Genomic DNA, 24,519 nt, shown 5'->3' on the forward strand with positions numbered 1-24,519 from the left:
ACAGGCACTAAATTACAAGTATTAAATAATCAACCACATTTTAAAAAGAAATACATTATTTTGTCCGCAAAATTAAAAACTGTAAAATGTGTTTTGTTATTAAAAAAATATTGCTTGTTTTTATTCGTAATACAATTGACCAAAGACTGTATGCTGCAACGATACAAAGCATGGCATGGGTTCAACTGTTTTGAATTTCTGATTGGTTTATAACTGCGCAGGGTCAAATCTGACAGTTCGGAAGTAAGATGAGTCTGTTACATTGTTTGGTCTCTGTTATTGATTTCAAGTGCTCTGCAATAGCAAAACAAGAGGTGTGTAACTATCACCAATGTAAACATATTCATCTGTGTGAGGGAAGGACCATGTTGCTAAATTAGCATGCTGCTTCACAAGTCAGGACAATATTACGGGTCATGTTATTTGACTGATTGTCTCTGAACTGATATCAGATGAAATCAGTGCTTTACTCTCCAGGAGGTTGCTAAATACTCGTGGGCAGCCATCTTACCTGGGAGGAGGCGAAGGATCTATAGCTGACGGCGAGGATGCCATCAGACCACTCATGAGAGACGGGGTCGAACTGGCCGTACAGCTGGCCCATGGTAATGGACTTGGGGTTGATTACTGTGATCTGGACCTGGTTCTCATCCATCAGACCCTGATGCAACAACCACATAAATATAAACACACATAAGACTTGTGTACACACACATAAGGACACACAAATGCGCATGCACGAATGAATATACATCAGACTTCTGCACTTTATAGTTTATGCAAAAACAAACAAATGCGTCTCAATGACACGCCACTCATTGCACCAACTTGTCTCTGTTACGCCTCATAAATTCTTTTGAAAATTACTGTCGGTATGACAGAACTTCTGCTAACTGAGGAACAGAGACAAAAACTGCAACAAACAGGGATTCAGACAAGGTGTCAATTTGAGTTAAAAACAACGAGAAAGTAAACTGCTGAAAAAATAAAGGAGAGAAAGGGAGAGAGAGGAGAGAGAGAGAGAGAGAGAGAGGGAGAGAGGAGAGAGAGAGAGAGAGAGAGAGAGAGAGAGAGAGAGAGAGGGTGGGGGAGAGGGAGAGGGGGAGAGGGGAGAGGGGAGTGGGGTTCGACATGATCAGTGGATGTGCAGTGACAAGGATGACGATGATAAATGTGGCATTCCCAGGCGCTCCATCAGCAGGCCTTCATCTGTCTCCTTGGTGGGATGCCTCTCCGCCCTCTCAGCCATGTAAATACAACAAGCCAGTTCTGGTCCTCTCTGTGAGATCGATAACTACTAAACAAAGACTACAGCCCTGACAAATTGGATGGATGTGTTTACTCGAGACAAACATGTAGCTCAGATAAGCCTTGGATATTGAGTGTAACATATTTTTTACCTGACACAAAGGTTCAGCTTTTTTTTTTCTTTAAACAGATTGGGGAAGTAGATATCCCAAGGACTCAGGAAACCCCATTAAAATGTGTAATAAAAATGCATGGGCACCCATCTGAAAATAAGGCTTTTGTTTTCAAAATTTCTGACAAATTGAAAAGGATAATACCTGACATTATGATAATGAATGTCATTCAACTTAAGGCCCCCATCTATCCTTCTTCACCACTTCTGTTGCCATCATCTTACATCACATTTCTAACTTATTTTCTCCAACCATCCCATTTAACATACTTAGCTTTTGTTATTGTCCACAGGATCCACCGTCTTTGAAGGTCTACTGGTTAAATGTAAATGGGAATCATACCTTTTCAAAGATGTCGTGAAGTGCTGCTGCTAGCACACGGTAGGCGCTGGTCTTTCCTCCAAAGGGTTCGCCCACCAGCATGAAACCATGCCTCACGATCATCATCTCAAAGATTTGCAGGATTTTCTCGGCAAAGAATTCTGTGAGTTGAAGGTTCATGCGCCGGCAGTTTTCCTCAATGGTCTCAAGCAGAATGCTGTAGTCTCGGTTTGGAAGTTTGACTCCCGGGAAGAGGTCGGAAGTGATACCCTGATATGACAAAATAAGGAAGTTTGGGATCTGTGAGAAAGAAATCTTGGGAGAGGAATCAGGAAACAAATAATACATACTCACCACAACATATGAAAATAAAGCTTACCAAAATGTACAAAATCACATTCGCTTTTAGATGATCGGATTGAGGACAGAGAAATGATAGACACAGATATTCAGAAACGTATGGTAACCCCACACACAGATATATTCCAGTGAACTGTTCTGAGTTAAATTGTCCTTGCGCATCGTGGTTCCAAAAGAACTGACTGGAATTAACACAGGCTGACATCAGTGGATGTAAACCGGTTCATTAATCAAGACAAGAAAAGCTCCAAACACCTCAAATAGCTTCAGATCATGGGACAGGAACTTGGGCAGATTGACATCGATAATGGATCGTAGCAACAGGGTATCTTCGTTCTCCTCTGGAAAGGTAAGCTGCAGCGAAACAAACCCATCCCCAAGGAGACGAGAGGAGAAAAAGACAAAAACATGATATGAGTAAGAAAGGCAGAGAATGAGACACATGAACAAAGCAATAAAAGGATGAGTCATGTAATGCAGAGCGGTTGAGTGATTGGGTTTTACATGAAGTGAAGTATTACTCTCTCTTCCACATGTGACTGACAGGCACTCCTGGTAAGTTCAAGAGGAGACATCAGAAGCTGTTGCTAGGGGGACTAAATACACACCTCTCCATTTGAAAAGTATATTAAAAAAAAAACACCAGGCTCAGTGTGCCTGCAAAGCCTGTGCAGAACCTGATGAAAAACTATTCTATGTTTGCATCAGGTTACTAAAGTGGGGGAAATATCCCTGGCTTATAGAGAAAAAAATAGGTGCCTGTTTATACCTTTTCTCTTTGAAAGCTTTTCCACAGCTCTCTTTCTCTCTCACATCACTGCACTCTGTGAAACTGTTTCTCATGTTGTGTTTGGAAAGTGTGCTGGTGTGGGGTCAAAACTCTCACTGCATTGGAAGGAATAATCCTGAGGAACAAATACCTCATAACTACTAATGTGTGACCTAACCCAACTTGAAATTTTCTTCTTTAGCATTAAAAATGCAACTAAATCTGTTTTGAGGATGAGGCAAAACATTACACTCAGCTATGTGCCTTTTAACTTGCTCAGCAGTACTATCATCCAGAAAGACTGAGCAAGAGGTGAGAAAATATTATACCACAATCTAGCTTTTCTTATTGTACAACTTGTCTTTGAGTCCAACAATTAATTATATTCCACTTGAATGCTTTTCTCTCGAAGAAATCATCATTAAAATCTCTCTGAACGGTAACGATAACGGTATGAGACAGGTAAAATATGAAAAGCAAACTTCCTGATAGAGACACTTCGGTTGTGTCGCTGTCTGGAATTATTCTGGTGGAAAGAGAGATCTGACAAATAAAAAAGAATCCCATCACATCAGAGTAAATCAGTTTTGACATACCTTGAGGTTTCCAGCAGCAGTTAGCACAGACTTGACAGCTCTCATGCCATAGTCGTAGTGATGCTGTGAGGACAGCTGCTCCGAACAGAGTCGATAAGTGGCCACTATTTTCACCGAGAGAGGCCGAGCGGTCACAAAGCCGCAGGAGTAGAGCACGATCTCTGCGATCATGGCGTAGTCGGGTACCATCATAGCGACAGTCCTGAACAGTGCCTGGGTGTAAAGAGACAGTTTTGCTAACATGCATTATGATTGAAAAATTCTGAATTCAAGTAGTTCTAAAGTTACGATTTTGTATCATTAATGTTTGGACGTGCATAAAACAGGCCTATGTATACGAATCAGAATGCGGATTATGTATTCCAAAAGTCCACGATATTATCCTGCACCTTGAGGTTGTCCGGTAGCTCAGAGCGTCCAGCGTAGCCAGGATTCATAGTGATGAACACGGCACAAGAGGGGTCCAGTTTTAGTTCTGTCCCCTCAAACAACAGCATCTCAGCATGGGCGGCAATTCCTGCACACACAGATGCAGTTAGATGCAGTTTGTGCATTTTGACTCTGATGAAGACAGTTGAAGAGCAGAGTGGTGTCCGACCCTGTAGACACCGTGCCCACCGTGTCTGTCACAATATCAGTAGAGGACAAATGCTACATCCCCATCCGAGGAACATATGTAGACAAATGGACATCCTAACTCTTAGGACTTAGAGGAGTCCAATTAGGTCTGAGAAGTCATGGAAAGTGTATTCTGTTCAGCCCAAAAGCCCAAATTAAACATAAAGAAAGGCTCTAAATCAAAGTACAACTGTGTAAAAACCTCTTAGCAGACATTAGGTAACATTTAATAGCTTTTAGCATTTTCAAATTTTAGTTTTGGGTTAAAAGAAAGTTCTGGGTATCCCTTTGGCTCTTGTATCTTATGACACAAGTCCTTCAGTGCCCATAGCACACACAGGACACACTGCTGTGCTGCGGTGAACAAAGCTGTGCTTGAAGTTCTGCTGACCACACAACACATATTGCTTTAGCTCAGTGTTTGCACTTCTTTGTAGTTTAATACCTACTTGTTCACTGGTGAGACTACGCCAAATTAGTTTCTGGTATACTGCCAGTTTTATTCAAAGATCAAAGAGGAAAGGAAGGCAGAGAGTCAATAAACAAACCTCTCTGGATGGTGAGTATCTGTTGAGCCACAACAGAAAGCACCTCCAAGTCAATGCGGTTAAATTCATCAAAGCAGGCCCAGGCTCCGCAGGACAAAAGGCCCTGGACAGACACACAAACACAAACACATCGACATACATGAAATTCCTGCAAATTCAAATAGAATGAGAGAAAGTTTTGCTTGCGTACTCGAATGTGAGCTATTTCAGTTTGACAAGAGGCAGGAAATGTTAGTAGGGTGTGAGTAATTCAACCGGTTCAAAAATTCACACATTCAAGACACATACAACTGTAATGACACGATAAAGATCAGCTGCAGTGGTGCTACAAGCAAGCCTCCTAAGACATCAGCGTTGTGTCATTTTTTAAAGGATAAATTGTGGCAGAAACTATTTTCATGTGGCATTTTCTTAGTTTATTTTTATAACAATAAGCAAACACAACTGAACTACTGTGTCACATTATATCGTTTTTGTAAGGAAACATTGCAGTTAAATGTACATTTAAATGTTTGAATAGCCCAATCTGGGTTAGGTGGAAATAAGAATGAGAAAAATGTTACACCTGTGTCATCCTCTGTTATTCAGCTCTTTGAAGCACTGATAGTTATTCTAGTGATATATTCCCAGGCAGAAGTAAGTGCTCAGACACACTTCCATCCAAAAGGAGAGAGTAACACCCTGTAATGAATATGTCCATCTGATTAATTATGTGAAGTAAAATAGTGCATGGTTTTAGTGTCTCAGGCTCCAGAAACAGAGTTCACTCACTTTGAAGAATTTGCCCAGAGCGATGTAGTCCAGTCCATCAGAGCAGTTGAAGACTACACACTGTTTGGCCACAGCTTTGGCCAAGTCTTTGGTCGTCTCTGTCTTTCCTGTACCTGCTGGGCCCTCAGGGGCCCCTCCCAAATGGAGGTGGAGGGCACCAAACAAAGTGCTGAAGGAGGACAAACACACAGGACAAAATAAATTGTCAAGTGAATTGAACTGATTGCTGTCGAGGATTTTTAAATCAGGTTAAATAAACTGACGTTTGACCACATGTTTTTGAGACCATTACTGAGGTGTATGCAGTGAAGTTCTGCAAGTGCAACATACTGAATACTGTACATGTAATTGTTCCAAATACTATCGTACGATTATTCACCCATTTAGGTTTGTTTGTTTATATTTCAACCTTATTTATTTCATTATTTTTCTAAAATTTTATACAAAAGTGTTTCAGAGTAATCTAATTACACACTCAATGCTAGAATACATTATTAATAATTTGATTGGGATATGTGTTGAATGAATTATGGATTCAGCTTCAAACATTTAAAAAGTATCAATGCTGGTTTTCAACATGCAATGTCATAAATGAATACAATCCAAAACATTAATTCCATTATTATTATTATAAGACATGGACTAATATGGAATTCCAGGGCTGATAACCATAGTCACTAATACTAATATTAACTTTACAAATACAAAATTCGGACCGAGAAGACACCAGTGTTTAGAACCCCTTCACAATCACTAAACTAAAGCAGATGTGAAGTTTTTGTAAACTTGTTTGCAGTAATTGGGAAAATTTTGCATACATAGAACAATTAATCCCAGGCAATATCCCCTTATTGACATTTATATATGACCATGAAAAACCATTAAAAAAAACTTCACATACTCTTGGACTAATCAATGATTACGCACTTTATAAAAAAAGACCTTTTGGAAATATTCATCTCCTTCTCACTTTGTTGCTGATGAGAAGAGACTCTGCTAACAGGCACCACTGCTAGAGGGGCACTTGCTTGTTATTAGGACCAAGTTTACAAGAGTTCAATTAAGTTTCAAATATAATATTTTGGTGCAGAAACTTAGTGCGAGCAAAGGGGACGAAGACGTCATATTTCTGCAAGGAAATGTTGTGCTTGTTCAACAGGTGTCTGATCAAACACTGCTATCAGTTCTTAATTATTTTTAACACTAGGATGTCACTAGTGAACACTTAAATGGAGCTGTGAGTAATGAAATATTTTGGTGAAACAGTTGCCTGCAAAGTCTTTTTGCTTTGAAAAAGCCTTGTTTTGGTATCACAAGCAACAACATGATGTCACTTTGATGTAATCTTCAGAGTTCAACTGAATGTAGCAATCTCCAACTCCGAGTTAGGAGTGTTATCACAACGATAAAACTTTTACCTGGAGGCATTTTCCAGCAAGTAAATCTTAGAGAAGAAGAAATCCCTACCTTGTGCTGTAGGTCTTACCGGTAGCAGCGGTCAGTGAGAGGAGTAATGACCAGACGTGGAGTGTTGCCCAGGTATTCATAGCCGTAAGGCAAACCAGCATTGATCATCTTTGTCTGGAGTTGGTTCTCCTGCGGACAGTTTGGTGAAGATTTTTCACTCACAAAGTATGTATTTGACATTAATCTCCAGTCACTTCATCCTGCCCAATTCCACTTACCACCCAGTAGTAGCGCAGTTGGCTAAGCCATTCAAAGTCATTCTCATCACTTATTCCCTTTTGCACCAGCGTAGCCAGAACATCCCGGGCATGGACGTCCAGCACGACGAGGGCGCCGAGCGTCACTCGGTTCTGCTTGGACAGTTTCCCACGTACAAGTGCCACAATGTCATCGATCTGTCTGTTGTTCAGCTCAAGGTAGGCATGCAGGGCCTGTGGGAATGAGGCATCATTAAATACAAGGAAGAGCATGCTGGAGTTTATCAACACAGAGAGAGGATGCTATCGTGACCCCATCTACAAACTTAGGGTCCCTGAGACAACTACGTCCATCACTGTCAAGCTCACTGTGAATATATTGGTCTGGCCATGGTCCATCTGTTTGGGGTTGTTTTTTTTGCAGTTTTTCCATCCTAATTTGTGTTAATTTTGAAACTATTGGTGCAACCTTCACCCAATCTGCATTGACCTCCACATATTATATGTTATGCACTAAAACTCGACCCCTTCCCTTATTGTTGGCACTGCTTCAACAAAATCACACTTAGCCACCCCCCACTGGGCTCCAATCGGTACTCCTTTTCAGAGTAGCTGAACAAACTTATTGCAAACTGGTTTTCCACAACATAATCACAGCCAAGACTGAAGCTGTGACCAATAACAAGGAAAAGGATCTTCACCCGATGAGGTGAAATGTACAAAATCTTGAGGGAAAAGAAAAATAACTATAATGTGTGATGCAGGGAAGTGCCCTTGTTCCCCTTTTTAAAGCAGCAGCTGGTTATGTCCTTATGTTAACTGTTCAGCTCATATTCACATACAGTATGTGTATGTGTGAAACTACTTTGAATTCAATGTCAATTTGGAGACAGAGCTACCAGAACAGTCATTACTGGAAGCACCACACTTTATGTAAATGTAAACAATTGTTTTTAAAGTTTGTCCAGTAACTTTGTTATACTCATCTTGGAAACCTTTTAAATATTTTGTTTTGTTCGTGAACTCGTGCTCTGTCAGATATTGTATACTGTGCCCTATGGGTTGCCATGGTTACAGCTTTGATACAGACATCATAGAACTTCAAAGCATACTGTAGACTGCAAAACATGCAGGCAATGCTTGTGTTTTAAGAGAATAAAGGGTGGATGTCTGTGAGTTAGGTCTATCAGTAAAAAATATGGAAGTCAGAAAAAAACTAAATCTGAAATTTTGAAAGATTTGTGTAGTGGACAGGCTTTTGTTTAATGCAAGGAGCAGAAGATGTCATTTAAATATCTTCTGGGGGTTTCAAAGGCAGACAGGGATTTAACGTTCAGAAAAACAAATGTTCAGCTGTGGAAGTCAGAGCCATAGGACTGTTTGTGAGAGGGGACAGAAGGGAGCTTCTATAGGAAGTCCCCTTATAGTTTGGACTTGCACCAATACTAGGTATGTAAAATATAATTCAGAACACAGTGCAGTGTTTCCCTTACCATTGTCTTGGGAGGGCGCGCCACCCCACCGATGTAATTTGAATTCACGACAACTACATTCGTTACGTGACTTTAAAAAAAAGGGGAAAATAAAAGCCTACAATGAAGCTGTCCTAAACTTAACCTTAAACTGCTAAAAATTTGACCAAAATATCCGCATTTATTAAATACACCCTACCTGTATGTACTTAAAGTAATAAGGATGAATGGCAAATACTATCACGCTAGCAATCCAACCTGGAGCTGCACCCTCCGACAAGTAACGTGATAAACCATCCCGCCCTCCCAAGCCTAGAAGAAACGCTGTAATGTATGTAAACAAATCCAATGAAAGGTTGGTCACCTTCTCTCCGGAATTGATAGCTTCGTGGATGTCCTTTGTCCAGTAGAGCTGTGAGACACACAACACAGTCTGGCCGGGCCAAGCTCGCACCCAGTTGATCCTCACCTCATCGGGGTATGCCTTCATTGCCTCTCCTATTACCTACAATGGATCACAAGAGCAACAGGGGCTTTTAATCAGTGCTTTGTGTACATATTCAAGGGAAACACTGAATCACATAGAGGAACAAATTCTCATAACTGTCTCTAGTTTTGAAATGCAGTACGAAAAACATAGTGCCCAAGGTATCAAAGGCCAATGTTGTCGAGCTTTGTCTACTCTGTGTACGAGTTCACCTCCAACAATAGTGCAATAACAATCCATACAGCACCTTATGCAGGGAGGCAATCATGCCGCTCTCAAGTTCTAGGAGCCATTTCTCCACCTGGCCCCTGGCCTTGGAGGTGGAAATGATCTCCAGGAGCTGCACCATTTCACCATCACTGCTCTTCATATGGGTGATATCCAGTACATCGGTGAACACCACGCTAGCAATGCCCTCAAAGCACTTCTTCAGATGGGGCTGCACCCTTGTGGAAAGGAATGCAAGAACATGAAATCAGTTAGGTGCTGTCTAGTGTCTAGAATATATCTGCTCTAATTGCCAAATTATGTGAGATTAGCCCCTCAGATGTTTGTTTAGGTTTACCAATAATAATAAACACACTTGCATCTGTATATAAATGAATCCAGTGGAGACAATGACGGAGGAGTACAGCTTTGATGTGCCATTTCACTGCACAGCCAGCAAGACGAGGAGTAAATTGTCAGTGTGTGTCTGGATCAATATCACCAAGACAAATTGCTCTGTTGTTATATGGTTAAGTCTTCTTTGTGTAGAATTTGAACACTTCTGATTTTACTTTGTCTAAAAAAAGACAGCGTGGAATGAATGTTGATCCTTTCCCGTTTAAACCTGTAGATCTGACCCAAAAGCAGTGGAGCAAATGGACTCAAGGCAACAGAGCAATTAGATTAATGATAGAATTACGTAAAATTGCACACATTGAGGCTTTTACTTCATATTAGGGAGCCCTAGTGTAAGAGGAGTTTATTCGTCTACATTTGTATGAAGCGTGCATAAAATGTGTTTTAGTGTGGATTTACTCATAAAAAAAGACACTGAATATGTGACGTGGCTAACCGTCTTTTTCACTGAAATTTATCATTTTAATCGATTATGTGTCAAAGTTTAGTTTGGAAATTGTGATAGAATCCAGCTGGTCCCATTAAATCTCTAGTAGATGAGTCTCATTCACAGCTTTTTTCTTTATTCAGGTCCACATCCTGTCTTGCGGCTTTTGATGTTGCAAATCTCGTACTTGTCCTTGGTTTTGTGTAATTCAAGTCTAGCCTCTCAGTACAGTATTTGCTGAAGTAGTTTTTGTTAATAAGCACTGCTGTTGAAAGACACACACTCAACAAGTCCTTCCTCATTTATGTACTGCTCTGTATCCCTATGTTTCAGTTGCTGTAGTATTAATAGGCAGGTTTCCTTGGTGAGCAACCTTTTTCAGACTTAAAACATTAAAGCTTTGGCATTTGCTTAAAAGTTAGGTATCGCTGTTTCTCTATATGCTCTGAAAGTAACGCCTTTTTGTCAGGGAATTGCATTCAAATAGCTATAACTTAAAATTCTCAAAACAAACAAAAACGTCCTTTCCATAACATTATGCGCCCTGTATAAACACCAATCTCACACCACTTTGGCTGAGATCTCTTCTTTACAGAGGAGCTGATGACTGTATGTATCTGTATTGATCTGATGAGAATTCCCAGCTGTCAGAGAGAGAAATGAGGGATGGCAGAGTGAAAATGAAATGGGAAATAGAAATAGCAGAGTAAGAGATTAGAAAATGTTTGGCCTGAAACCACATTTATTATTAATCAAATGCCTTGGAGGAAATTAGACGAGGGTTGGTTGAAGGGTAAAGTAGGTGTTGTTAGCACATGAAGAAACACGGCTTTTATAATCAATTTACCACAGCTAGCTGAACATTTGGTAGCCTAGAAATCAGTTTCCAAAAGGAATCAACTTTTTACATTCTTCTCTAATACCTTTTCTGGATTTTCCATTCTTTGACAAATTGAAACTTTAAGTTTTTTATAAGGGAAAGGGTTTGAGGTTTCACTATTCTTTTTGCTACATATTGTGGTACAAAGCTACTTTTGAGTTTAGTATATTATTAATCGTTCACTTAGACAAACTATTTTTGACCTGGGGGTTTATACCTGTTGTCCAATGACACACAACAACTGATGCTATTAAGTGCAATTGATGGACAATAATTAATAAAACAAGACATATCATTTTGATTGTGTGGGAAATTATGGGTTAACCTTGTGGGGTCTTTGGTCTCAGAGAGGATTTCCAGCAGCTCCTCATTGGACAGGAAGAAGAATCGAGGAAAATAGAGACGTTTCTTCTCCAAGTAGCTATTAAGACCCTTGAGGATCATTTCCAGAAACTCATTGGATTTGTTCAGCCTCTCCAGCATCTTGTCGATGTCTATTACTGCCAACACGTGCTTGTCCTACACCAGCATGGAGAGAATAATGTTTAAAACTTTGGCAAACCAACAGAATTGGAAGTTCATTTTCATGATCAACTCATTTCAACACAAGGCTAGTTAGTATGAAACTCATAAAAAGTTTACATGTTTTGCCCATTTAAATGATTTCAGCTCCATTTAGACTCATTTCAAGTTCCCAGTTTCAGGTCTCTACTTTAAGGCTACCAATTGAAGTGTTTACATACAGTGGGTATGAATGAAATATATGTTTTCTTGACCTTTTGGGACCATACAGCATTTTTTTCTAAAACGAGCACTCAAGGCAATTACCCCAAAAAGAAAAAGCAGCTTTTTTTCACATTGGCTTCCCACATCACAATATTTGCACCATGACTGCCGCTTATGTGAGAACTGATGTGCATGAAATGATGTCCATTATTGTGTTTGAGGTGTTGTACTTATTTATGGTAAGTAAAAAAAAAAAAAAAAAAAACTTATCGTAATTCCAAGATACAAATAAATTTCTAAATAAAATCAGCGACACATATGACACAAAGACAGTTTGTTGTTTTCGCATTTTTCCAGCAATGCAGTGTTGTCACTTCTGCTTTGAAGGTGACACTAAAAGACAGCAATTTCTTCCTTTTAGCAAAAATCCACTTTATACTCCACACTGATATCCACTTGTCACACAGCATCCTAAAAAAAAAAAATCTGTTCTGGGACAGTAATAGAAATTTCACCTGAGGCATGTCTAACACCTATTAAATATTTCAGCTCTGATATCATCTCATTTGTACACTTATTCAATATCTCGTGGAACTGTCACCCCCAGGAAGTGCATAAATAAAAGTCTGTGTCATTTTTGAGGTTGGACAGTGGATATCCAACCTGCATATGTGAAATGTTGGAAAAATTCTGAAATGCAGCCTGACGTCATCTTGTGAATGGAATTAAATAAAAATGCAGGAATGGAGCAAAATGCTGAAACCACTGACAATGAGGTCTTTTTCTTTAATCAGGTAATAAGAGCCTTAAAATTACTGTAACTGACTCTTTTTAAAGGCTAAATCAAATCATCAAACTCAATTACCAGGAAAAAGCAGATTATACACAGTACTAATGAGTTATTTGATTGTATCTCAATGGACATACAATTACACTAGCTAAAGGTGTCTGATTGATGAACTGTCTATATATCTTTTCATAGATATCATTACACTTGTGTTTTTGACCCATTCTTTGAGAGGACAATGTAATAGTAGGTCTATTTTTATATTCACTGTGCCAGCAGGAAGTTATTCATGAGCACACTGAATAGATAATAATGTTTTAATGCATGTATTATCAGTGATAATGTAGTTTTTATGCACCAAACAGATGGCTTCAGTGGAGGACAGGAACTACCCACGGCTGATATAGCAGGGGTATAATCAGCGTGGAGAATAACCGTAATGTCCAAAAAAATATTTTTCTCTGTTCTCATCTGACACACACTCCACATTCAGGACAAACAAATGCCTTTACATTTAAGGTACATCCTGCAGAGTTTTACATCTGCATGAATGTTAATGTAATATCAAATGAGCTACTCTTTTACTGGATTTTACTGCGTTATCATTGGGTGCATCGATTATTATGTTTGTCAACAATATGCCACTATGAGTTCAGAGGTACTGTTTCTTCCTTCCTCAGCTCATTAGAGGATGTAAGGGTGTGGTTCGCTGCAGTTAAAAGGAAACAGGTTCATCAAAATAGATCTCTCAAAGTGATTTGGCCCTGTTTTTATCCATGCAATGGTCGATTAATGACTAACTAAAACAGGCACCAAATAAAAAAAAAAAAGTGTAGTAAAATGAAGTTGAGATGTGGAGGCTTTAAGGTTCTGGAAGATCAGTGGATCTAGAGCAGCTCCCAGTGGCTGGTCTGATGTAAACAGCCCGGACGAAAACATTACACTCTAATGTGATTTGTGGGTCGGAGAGCTGCACTGTATCTGCTTTTGCTTACGCTGTTCTGTCGTAGAGTATGTAGTTGAGGAGATTCTAATTTCATGCACTGCTGATCAATGCTGTGGACGAAGTGAAGGGACGTGTTGTTTTTCAGCTTTTGATGCAGTACAAGCTTGTGTGGAGGGGTATTTTTTACTGTAACTGGCCCTCGTGGTGGGGTGAATCAGAGTTATTGGCTTTAAATAATGCAAGCAATCTGAAATTTAAAAAAAAAAAGACAAGTACAGTGCAAATCATAGTTTCCATAATTGTTCATCTAAAAATATTGTTTTGCCATCAATAGATTTAAGAAAAATTGGGAATTTTGCTTATAAAATCGTTTTAATAAATAACCTGCAGTATTCTAATGTCCTGGGGGCAACTACATTTTCAATGTCTGATATTTTCATTTGGCCGGCAGAAGTTACTGTTTCCAGCAAAATTTATGAAGGGCGTATTTTATTGTCATCCCTGATGGCTCTATACATTCAAGTTGGCCAAGTCCACATTGTGTATGAATTACATACATGACAGGCAGCAGCAATCTCAGGTTGATTAAAAGACCCTTTGACAAAAAGAGGAACCAGTTTTCCAGTTCTTGGTTTCAAATCAAATTCAAATCAACACATTTTGATAAATACAACAAGCTTTTGTATTAATACTGAACCAAATGCGTTTTAGGATGGTGGAAAAATAAGCACATTTTTCAAATGATTACAAATTATGATGAGAGACAAGGATTATGATTTCCTGTAAATATGCTGTGTAGCAAATTGTGCTGATATATTATTTGTAACAACAAACATTCACCAGCCAGATAGTGGTATATGTGTGTGTGTGTGTGTGTGTGTGTGTGTGTGTGTGTGTGTGTGTGTGTGTGTGTGTGCGTGCGTGCGTGCGTGCGTGCGTGCGTGCGTGCGTGCGTGCGTGCGTTTGTGTTTTGATTCTCCTTCATCTTACTTTATTTCAATAAAATTACAATCATGCTCCAATATAAACGCATAATGATTTTTTTCCATCTTCTCACTACACAATTCATTCTATTTATTAAAATGAAATGGAATTATCTATTAAATTATAAATAGTTCCTGTCTAGACATGGAAAGTAATCAATTTATCTTTATACCAAGAAAGGCAACATTATTTTCCTCAAACTGGGTAAGCGCAAATTTATCCTGTCCTTCACCAGCATTTGTGCCAACATGCTCCACAACACAGTGGACATAACTCGCAGTAGACGAGACAGTATGCATGCACATCTGTGTGTGTGTGTGTGTGTGTGTGTGTGTGTGTGTGTGTGTGTGTGTGTGTGTGTGTGTGTGTGTGTGTGTGTGTGTGTGTGTGTGTGTGTGTGTGTGTGTGTGTGTGTGTGTGTGTGTGTGTGTGTATGCTCCCTGTCCCTCGATGACCTCATTTTCTTTGTGGCTTCATACACCCCTGCCCCTTCCAGACAAAATCCATAATTTCTATTTGATGGTGCAGTCAGGCTGGGCTTTCTGGAGGACACTGCCTGAAATTGATGTGTCTCATTTCAGGTCTACTGAGGACGCCAATTACCCTTTGGAAACTCTTTGAGGATGCTGGTGCAACACTGACTTTCTGTCCTCGTTCTGTTGTTTTCGCTTTGCTCTCTATACTTTTCCTACTGATTCACTTCTCTCCCTTTCTCTCTGTCTAAACAATCCTACTCTGCTTCTAGCTGAAATGTGTCTTTTCCTCTGTATTTCACTGTATCTTACCCTCCACTGTCACTCTTGCTGTTGTGCATGTTTATGTGTATGAATGTGTGCCGTCCCACCTGGTCAGGTTTATGCTGTCACAGTAGTGATAGAAAATAGTTTTGACTCCAATTAAATAATTAAAAAAATAGAATACAGAAATCCTTCTGTAGAAAAGGGCTCAGTCCTGTCTGTGTATAAGTTGGATGGTTGAATGTGTGTGACCAAAATTTGACAAGATATTTATCTTTAGGCTTTAGTTAGTGTTTATTTAACAATGATATTTATCTCCAATATGGGATGTTTAAGTCCATTTCTGTATAGTGTAGCTTTTTGTCAACTTTTTCAAAAACTCAGTTTCAAAAGTTCAGTTTTATAAACTGTAAAAAAAAAAAAAAAAAAAAACGTTTTATTGCAAACCTATGAGCATTCTTGGCTATTTTGACATATCTAGGATATATTGTGATTGTGGCCCTGTAAATGAGTGAATGCAATGCTCTTATCTTGGAAATATCTGCCCTACAAAACCTTCTTTTGCTAAGTGACAGTTTACGGAAGAAGCCGATTTCTTTGATCGTAGACTTCTTAGAGAATTTATCTAATCATTTTTGCATCCTGCCGTTATAACAAAACAAAAACAACAGAAATTATCCCATTTACCAGCGAAACTTGTTTCATGGTGTCCCTCCATGTTTTGTCAACAGATACGAAACGGCGTCCCTCTTCAGGCATCTGCATCATGATGTCCGGCGAGCTGAATATGGGTTCCAGGTAAAGCCAAGTGGCCTGCACCTTTAACCATTCATCCATGATTTCTTGGAGAAGCAGCAACTTGTTTTCCCATTCCCTAAAATTAATCATAAAAAAAATTATGTATTTATTCATTTCATACCATGTATCTTTTAATGTAGTGTTATAATCAGTAGCAAAGGTATGTGGGATTGACTCAAGGCATGCAATCTTAAAATATATTGCTAAACTGATTTCCTTATCCTCACTGTAGAATCATCCTCTCCCAACCACAAAGCTAGATAATGATGTTATAGACATTACCATGTGATATTACAACATTTTTGATCAAAATCTTCTTGCGCAAGCATTCTGCACAATCACATTCATTTGAAAGGCTGCAGAAAATCCTGTATCAAACTACGCCTGGCAGCAAATAATATTTTAATAATCTCCGAAATTCAAAACGATGGGAAAATGTTATTTACTGAACCCAGTGGGAGATTAATACTAACTAGAAATGATTTTTAAAGCACAACAGAAGACAGAAAAAAATGATGCCTTCAGACAGAGTTATTAGCAGCGTGCATATATGTATGTGTGTGTGTGTGTGTGTGTGTGTGTGTGTGTGTGTGTGTGTGTGTGTGTGTGTGTGTGTGTGTGTGTGTGTGTGTGTGTGTGTGTGTGTGTGTGTGTGTGTGTGTGTGTGTGTGTGTGTGTGTGTGTGTAAGTAAGCTGTTGATTCCCTATTCTACCTCTGGAGGGTCAGACATAATACTGAGGGACTCTAGCAATATCTAAATCGAGTTATGCAACTAGCACTTTAACATGAACCTTTTACCTCTCTCCAAATTAAAAAAAAAAAAAAAAGATTCAAGCACCTCTGATATCTGCTTGCAGGTATTTTGATTCACATACTGTAGCATCTCTTCAACAGTGATGTCCTTTTGGACAGAAATCATGAACTCACTATCAACATCTGTGAATATACATCTCTGGGTTTGTTTTCTGGGGTCGACAGCTGCACGGCTGTTGTCAAAAGCAGATACATTTTGGCAGCCAAATTATGGGACAAGTTGACATTAGCAGTCAGGGGGGTGGGGCACAGATGGGTGTATTTGCTGCATCATTTCTATGAAGCCCAGCAGCCGGCAATACAAAGACCGCCAATGACTTGTTCCTCAGTAGTGGGCGTATCTAATTTATTTTCTTCCCGATGTACTTCATTTCATTTGTGAGCTACTTTTGCAAACAAGCAGGATATACGACTCTCAGGCAACTCCTCCTGTCTCTTACCGTATTTCCACCTCAAAAGGCTTAATGAAGGGGGAGCCCCTCATGGTTTGTGTCTTCACAATGTGATCGTCCAGCAGCATCTGGATTTCGTCCACAGACGACAGGATGGTGGTGCCGGTCTCTCGGTAGGCCAGGAGGTTGAACTCCATACCAGCCCACTCACTGGCCATTTTATCCATGGCCTTCTCCAGGGAGTACTCCTTGCCGGCCGCCTCGCTGATGCCTTCGAAACTACTCAGGTGCTGCTCCAGGCACAATGATATGAAGTGATCCATGCATACTTGGTCATGAGCTGGCTCCAGGGGGATGCCAGCCAGCTCTGACATTTCCTCCCAGTGGCGTTTACGCAGGCCTGGGTTGCACACCACCTATGAGTAGAAGAGGAGGAGTACAAAAGAAAAAGATTGCCAGTGGAGAGACATTTCAATTTAAACTATGACTGATTAAGTATGACGAAATGACAGCTATAATTAAAGTAAATTTGACTTCTTTAAATACTAAATCTTTCTGTTAAGATCGTACCTGCACCAAAGGAATGTGCTCCTTGAAGTCCTCCACCATGGCCTTCACAGTGGTGGCTACGCTCAGGGCAGAGGGTACTTCACTGAAGCCTTTCTCCAGCTTGTATATGGTGCGCCAGTAGTTGCCAACATCACCTTCTACCTACATGGGCGGGTTACAGGAAATAAATAGAATGGATATAAATTAATGTAATAAAATGGTTTATGACGTTATAAGTTTACTAATCATGACTCTATTAGTTTTTAAGCTAAAGTATCAATAGCCCACAATACATAGTATATAAATGTATATGTGTAAAGATTGTCTTCTCATCCTTGCAAAAACTTCTGTAAATTCAGCTGTTGAAAAAACATCAGCTTTTTTTGATTGCAGCAAGTTGGTTACAGTTTAAAAGTGGCTGACTGTTAAAGTCAAATTAAATTAAATCAAATTAAAACATGGAAGAAAAAGTACAGAAAGAATAAAAGGCAGAACACAAAAAGAAATGTTCAGGATAGTTGCTAGGCAGTCGCTATTGTGTTACGTTCAGCTGCTGTGGCATTTCCCAGTGGTTGGTCGTAGTGTTTTAACTAGTTGCTAGTGTGTTGCTATGTGGTCCCCATTGTGTAAAAGGTGTTTTTTAGGTGGTTGCAATGGTGTTTAAAAATGGTAACTGTGGTATTTCAAGGCAGCTCACAGGATGAAAGGTGGGTGTGTGTGGGGGGGGTTGCTATGGTGATTTAGGGCGCAAGTACCAAGTGGTACCCCAGATTGAAATGTTTTTTGTAGTCACAAAGGTACTCATATTGATTGTGGTAAAAGCAACAGTACTGCTAGAGGCAATAGCACTGCTCTCAGAGGTGACGTTGATAGTTGCAGTGGTAGTAATAACAGCAGAGTCTGTTGTGATGAAGGAAGTGCTTAGTCTTACAAATGCATTGAAAGCAAAGGACATCAAGCAGAAGACATTGGTTGATGTGCTGCTTCACTCTATAGGAAGCTCAGTCAGTTGAAAACGTGTGTGCTACAGCACGTTAATACAGTCTGTGGAATAATGAGGGTTGACAGAGAGGGAGGTATGAGTTACTACGAGTATAATGACTATATGTTGTGTTGTTAAGTGTGAAAAGTGACGGGGAGCAGCCTTTTCTCAGCGCTTCAGACGGCTGTAACGAGTGTTCACAGCACTACAGAAATGTGCAATTACACGCATAATTGCTAATGACTTTGACAGTTCACAATACAGTTCATATAGAAGCCTCTTCTTTTTTTTTTTTTTTGAACAGTAAAAAGAAATCTGACCACAGGATAATTTTGATAATAGATTATTTTCTCATTTCTGTAGTTTTGTCAGGTCTTTCCAGGAACTGGATGAATGTCAATGCAACATTCATTACCTCGACGATTAATAAGATTTCGATCTCACCAGCGAGCCCACGATATCCCCAATAAATACAGTTCAACAGCACTGAGGCTGCAGAATTCATAGAGAAATTCAGAAAATGGCTCAGCTGGATTTCATGTCACCGAACTCCCCAGTCGGTTATATATTGAATATAAAGTAATTTTCTACTGCTTGTACCTTGTCTGGGTTCACACCAGAGATCGGCCCGTGAAGCCACTGCTCATGATGTTTTAGGAAATCAGTGGCTGTCTCATAGAGGCGCAGGAAGGGTGTCAGCTTGTCCTGGATCTTCTTACGCTCTGGATACTGGGAAACAGACCAGCCGTAGGCTTCCTCTTCTATATTGAAATCATTAATCTAAGAAGGTAGGATGAGAGATAAGTGTAGAAGGAACAAAGAAATCACAAACAAAGACATCCAAAGAAAAGATAAGTAGATGTATGTAATGTATGGATGACACATGATGCACATAACAACTCCTGTGAGTTATTTTTACATCCAACGCTGCCCTCTAGAGGTTAAAAAATCTTAAAGGACATATTCACCTTCAATTACTGTATAATTTAAGTTTACCTTTGAGGCAAGAAGTCAAACACCTTTTTTGTTTTAATGTAAATTTTATAGTGAAGTATTTCTAAAACCAAAGAATACATAACTTTGAATCATACTATAAATGAGGATCTTGCACACCTGTATAAGGTGCAGTTGCACTGAAACTAACAAAGACACTTTATGATATGGGGTTTCATATCATGGTTTGAGCATCAGTCTTCTGTTAACTCCAATATTGGCTTACAATCACAACCAATTTTTTTGGCAGCGCTATTGCTACAGATTTGTCTCGAGTCTTTATAAAGTCATAACATACCTTATCCAGGGCCAACTCCAGCTTGGCATTGAGGGACTGAGCTTTCTTCAGGTACTTGCTGACATTTGTCAGCTCATCAAACATAATAAACTCCTCAATCTGTGCACTGTAGCTCTCCAGTTCTTCCACAAAGCGCTCACGGGCAAACTGGAATGAGTGCACGTAAAAAAACAGGATGTTTGCTTTCTAGCAATAACCGTGTATTTTATTTTACCTTCACATAATCAATTTAATTTGATCGTTTTACCATTTGGATGAAACAATATCCAGATTCTGGTCAAACGTTTAACAGAAACAATAGATTTGTAGATAAAATAGAAACACGGACCTGGAGGTGAGTCTGATATTGGTTTGTTTTTTCAGCAATTATGTTTTGGTGTTCTCTAAAGATGGATGGCATACGCTTAAGCCACTGGATGGTCTGTGTGTTGTGCTCCATGTCCATTGGGGACAGGGTGACGAAGTCCATCAGGAAACACAGCTCTGTGTTGGAGTCTGCCAGTCTTTGCTCCAACAGTGGCATCTCTGTGGTCTCCACCTTATTAATGTAGGTCTGAATGGGGGACAACGCACACGGAAGTGGTACGACATTTATATGGAAGAAAAACTGTGGTTTATACTTAAAAATAAAGTCTTTAATTACTGTCATCGTCACTCTTTAGTTACCATGCTAAGCTAGGTATTGGGTCTGAATCAATGAAAGATATCCCAGTCTTTCTATAGCATTGAGTTGAGATCAGCCTGAGGGCTGACGCACCAGAACCAAAATAAAAAAAATTTAAATGCAAGTTTTACTGACTAGATATTGAATGTGAAATGCAATTTGTTACTGCTTTGTGGATAAAATGATAAGGGATAACACGGCATGATCGACCAGGCTGGTCTGTGTGATGAGAATTTGGGGTAGTCACCTTAAGCTCCATCAGTTTCTGAGTATCAGCTGGTGAGCTCAAAGCCTTCTCTGAAATCTTCTCAAATTCATAACAGAGTCTGTGAGAGGGAGAGCACAATTAATTCAGTGACATGTAAGGAGGATTTCACCGATTTACAGTCTTATTATGGCACCAATACAGCAGATAACAATGAGACTAAATCCAAAATGGCTACTAATGTGCATTCCTTGTGACATGCATGTTTATTTCAGACCAACTGAAGTTTGAACTCTGAAGCATCCCTGTACTTATTTCAGCAGTATCTATAATCCTTGTCAGCTGTTTTTCAATTGTAACTTGCATTTTAACTTTTGTTTGGATATAGAAGGAATATGCTTCCTGCTAAAAAAAAAATGAAAAAGAGAAAACGGTAAACAAACTGACTTCTTGTTGATTTCCTGATGGTGCAGCAGCATCCGTGAAACCAGTTTTTGCTGAAGCTCTTGAGCACGCTCGACAAGAGAGTGGAGGAGTTTATGGGACTGGACCTCAAACATGCCAAAATGCACAACCTAAAGTCCACATTATTAGTCAGTAACACAATTATTACACTTTAACAAATGCCCAGTGATAAAACAACAACAAAAAAAGCAGATTTAACCGTCTAAAAAAAATATATAGCACTATTGGTTTTAAGTTTTCCTGTTATTTAAGTTTTTCAACTTATTAGACAGCATTCTATTAATTATCAGTAGAAATAGAAAGTAATAAAACATAAGATATTTACATTTGACACAGATTAAAGTCCAGATCACCTCAGATTGATAAATTGCATGACTTTGCTGGATTCGAGGCCTGATTTTTGTACGCAGGTACCTTGCATGACGTGTACTGGATCTGGTCAGCAAGCTGCTGGTAGTGCATCACCTCCACCATGATTTCCTGGAAGGAGTGCTGTTCGGTGAGGAACTGCTCCACGTCTTCCTCGGCCTGCCTGGATACGAGTGCAGCGTATTTATCGTACTCGTGCGCATGCTCCTTGGGCCTGACACACTCGGCCCAGAACACCCTGCACAGTTCCTCCTGGTGCACCTGGAGGATTTCTGGAAGGATGATGGGCTTCAGGTTGCTTCCAAACTGGGAACGTGGCTGCGAAGACATGAAGTAGGGCACAAAACTCAGAGAGAAATGTAACTATATGCTTGATTAATAATAAGTCAATGATTGATGCAATGCCATGATTAGTTGATGTGATTTTAAAGTACAGAATAAGGGCATCCAAATAGTATGACAGCTACTCGGCTAAATATTCTACACAATGATGCCCTGTGCACTGATAGATTTGTCAGATGTTACATGCTATCAACGAGTTTCAGTATTAAAAAAAAATTTCTCAATAAAAAACTAGATAGGAAGTTCCATGTAAAACAAAAACTGAACATTACTGCAGTATTATTATCTCATTATTATTATTATTATTATTATTATTATTATTATATTTAACTGCATTAGTTTTAGGTAGATAAACTGGCAGCTGGGTGGATATACACAGACTTGTGTTCTTACCCATTCAGGGTACAGTTGGGTTTCCACACGAGGTACCAGGCTGACAGACCTGAGCATGACATCATAAACATTAAGGAGGGCCTCCTCATACATCTTGAAGTCGGGCTCAAACTTGATCTCCCTGTCCTTCAGGATCAGATGCAGAACAAAGCCTGGGTGCTCACTGGCTCGGATTGAACGCTGAGATGGTGAAGAGAAATATAAAAACAAAGCAAAGAGTTTATTGAAATCATTTTTTTCTGGCCCAGTTTGTTCCAACTTTTATAAACTATATTGGTCTGAAATTAAGCTTCCTCCTACCGGGTCTTGGGAAATCAGGTGTGTGTAGTCCCTCATTGAGTCTAGCGCAAGATTCTGTAGCTGGGAGGTCATCAGCGCAGCGGCACAGTTGAAGAAAGATTGTAGTTTGACCCTTTTGTTGCAAGGAGGCACCAGTTTGTACTTGCACCCTTGGTAGTAAATGTTTTGCACTTCTGGAACCCATCTAGAAAAGAAAACAAAATCACATTTAAGATTCTTGTATTTGGATCTGAACCCCACATGTAAATATCAAATAGTCAAATTAGACCTACAAAATGAGTATTCTTCATCAGTCAGATTAGTCAGTCCTCTGTTACTTCAATGACTGCTGCTTTCAAAAGAAGCAGAGTCAGTTCAGCTCTGCGGTATTTCTGGGTAGGTACTGATATCCCAGACCTCCTCAACAGACTTACATGCACTATGCACTTGTTCAGAAATGGAAGTGACCTTAAAGGTGAAGGGAGCCTCAGTTAAAACTTCTCCACTAATGCAGCAGTTTATTAGTTGAAAAGGTAAACTTGAAATGTAGCTACTGTCAATCATTTACGTTTTCCTAAGGCAACATAACATCAGCTCACCACAGCATCATATTTGGAGGGGGAGAACACCTGCTGATGTTGTTCATACAACACCTTCTTAAGCTTGCTACTCGATGATACCACAAGAGATTTTGTTTTACTGATAGCAGATTAAAGATGCCATGCATTCATGACAGAACTTAGAAAAACATTGCATAACTTATAAATGTATTTGAAAGTACTTTTGAGGTCTATTCAACACACCTTAATCACATTCGTATATCAAATAAAAGCAAGCAATGTTGCTTCTCGCTGTTATTTACCTGATGTCAGGTATGTTGGTGGTAATTGATAACGTGGTCTTACTTTGTGAGGAGGATTCCTATGGCAATATCAACATGTTGGGTGACAATCTGCTGAAACACTGAGAGCTCAATGGACTCCTCTCTGCTGTGGAACTCCTTTACGTCCATCAGACGGAGATTTCTGCAAACAGGTTATCCAAGAGGGTAACATCGTAGGGCAAATGTGGCTCTACCATAATCTAGTGATGCCAGACAAGTGTTAGAAAATCTGAGAAATCTCTCAGATCTGACTCCAGTTTTCTGTTACGTAGCAATTTCATCTGGCTTTTTTAATATCTCTGTCCATTAGGATGTAAAAGAAGTAGCATTTAAAGGCAAACACTGTCTGAGAGCCTACAAACACTGAGCTCTGGAAAAAGAGTCCCCAGAAATCTGAGAAAACTGGTCAAAAATATCTCATCAAAACAAGAAATGATTGATACCACACAGATGTGTTATTTGTTCTGTGTCAAATATCATCACTTTTGGCAGGAAACGTGTCTCCAATTGTCATGATAGTATTACATCAGTCTAATCATATGATGCAAGGACTTTCAAGTATGCAATATAGTCTGCCATTGTAAGGCAAACTGACAGACCGACTGACCGCATTCAGTCAGATTTATGCTTTCTTAAATAAGCTTATATTTTTAAATGTAAATAGCTAATTTGAGCAAAGTCTATCAAACTGATAAGACATTTCTATTTGTATTAAAATAGAAAAATAATTGAATTCGAGGTGTAAATAAAAATGTGTCAGAGCATACTTACTTGTAGGAGGCATGCCAAAGGTACCTGACTTGCAGCATAGTGGGGTTGATAGAGTAAAGCTTTTCACTCATTATCTTCCATGCGTGGACAAATGATTTGTGCCATGGTTTTGGCACTATTTTCACTCTGGCAGAGAAAGACAACAACTGAACTTCGAAGAGCAGCATTATTTCCTCAAGCTAAT

General features: G+C 39.4%; 1 protein-coding gene across 1 annotated transcript in view; it reads right to left on the bottom strand.

The window, feature by feature from the left end:
- The window catches only part of dnah7 (dynein, axonemal, heavy chain 7), a 72,612-nt gene that overhangs the window by 45,534 nt on the left and 2,559 nt on the right, over window positions 1–24,519 (bottom strand). The window contains exons 7-31 of the mRNA XM_069698928.1: window positions 24,336–24,461; window positions 23,587–23,706; window positions 22,703–22,886; window positions 22,403–22,582; window positions 21,713–21,985; window positions 21,281–21,408; window positions 20,876–20,954; window positions 20,293–20,517; window positions 19,965–20,111; window positions 19,274–19,453; window positions 17,713–17,853; window positions 17,191–17,558; window positions 15,826–16,012; window positions 11,284–11,477; window positions 9,275–9,473; window positions 8,905–9,045; window positions 7,090–7,302; window positions 6,891–7,000; window positions 5,405–5,573; window positions 4,634–4,736; window positions 3,857–3,984; window positions 3,468–3,680; window positions 2,358–2,456; window positions 1,764–2,012; window positions 512–661 (exon numbers count right to left, since the gene is read on the bottom strand). Coding sequence (XP_069555029.1) covers window positions 512–661; window positions 1,764–2,012; window positions 2,358–2,456; window positions 3,468–3,680; window positions 3,857–3,984; window positions 4,634–4,736; window positions 5,405–5,573; window positions 6,891–7,000; window positions 7,090–7,302; window positions 8,905–9,045; window positions 9,275–9,473; window positions 11,284–11,477; window positions 15,826–16,012; window positions 17,191–17,558; window positions 17,713–17,853; window positions 19,274–19,453; window positions 19,965–20,111; window positions 20,293–20,517; window positions 20,876–20,954; window positions 21,281–21,408; window positions 21,713–21,985; window positions 22,403–22,582; window positions 22,703–22,886; window positions 23,587–23,706; window positions 24,336–24,461 — 4,306 coding nt within the window. The remainder of the gene's footprint in view (window positions 1–511; window positions 662–1,763; window positions 2,013–2,357; window positions 2,457–3,467; window positions 3,681–3,856; window positions 3,985–4,633; window positions 4,737–5,404; window positions 5,574–6,890; window positions 7,001–7,089; window positions 7,303–8,904; window positions 9,046–9,274; window positions 9,474–11,283; window positions 11,478–15,825; window positions 16,013–17,190; window positions 17,559–17,712; window positions 17,854–19,273; window positions 19,454–19,964; window positions 20,112–20,292; window positions 20,518–20,875; window positions 20,955–21,280; window positions 21,409–21,712; window positions 21,986–22,402; window positions 22,583–22,702; window positions 22,887–23,586; window positions 23,707–24,335; window positions 24,462–24,519) is intronic.

This window comes from Brachyistius frenatus, unplaced genomic scaffold, assembly GCF_029030835.1.
Source record: "Brachyistius frenatus isolate BFR_SWC_R1_liver_20210118 unplaced genomic scaffold, ASM2903083v1 Contig_28, whole genome shotgun sequence".
NCBI lineage: Eukaryota > Metazoa > Chordata > Actinopteri > Embiotocidae > Brachyistius > Brachyistius frenatus.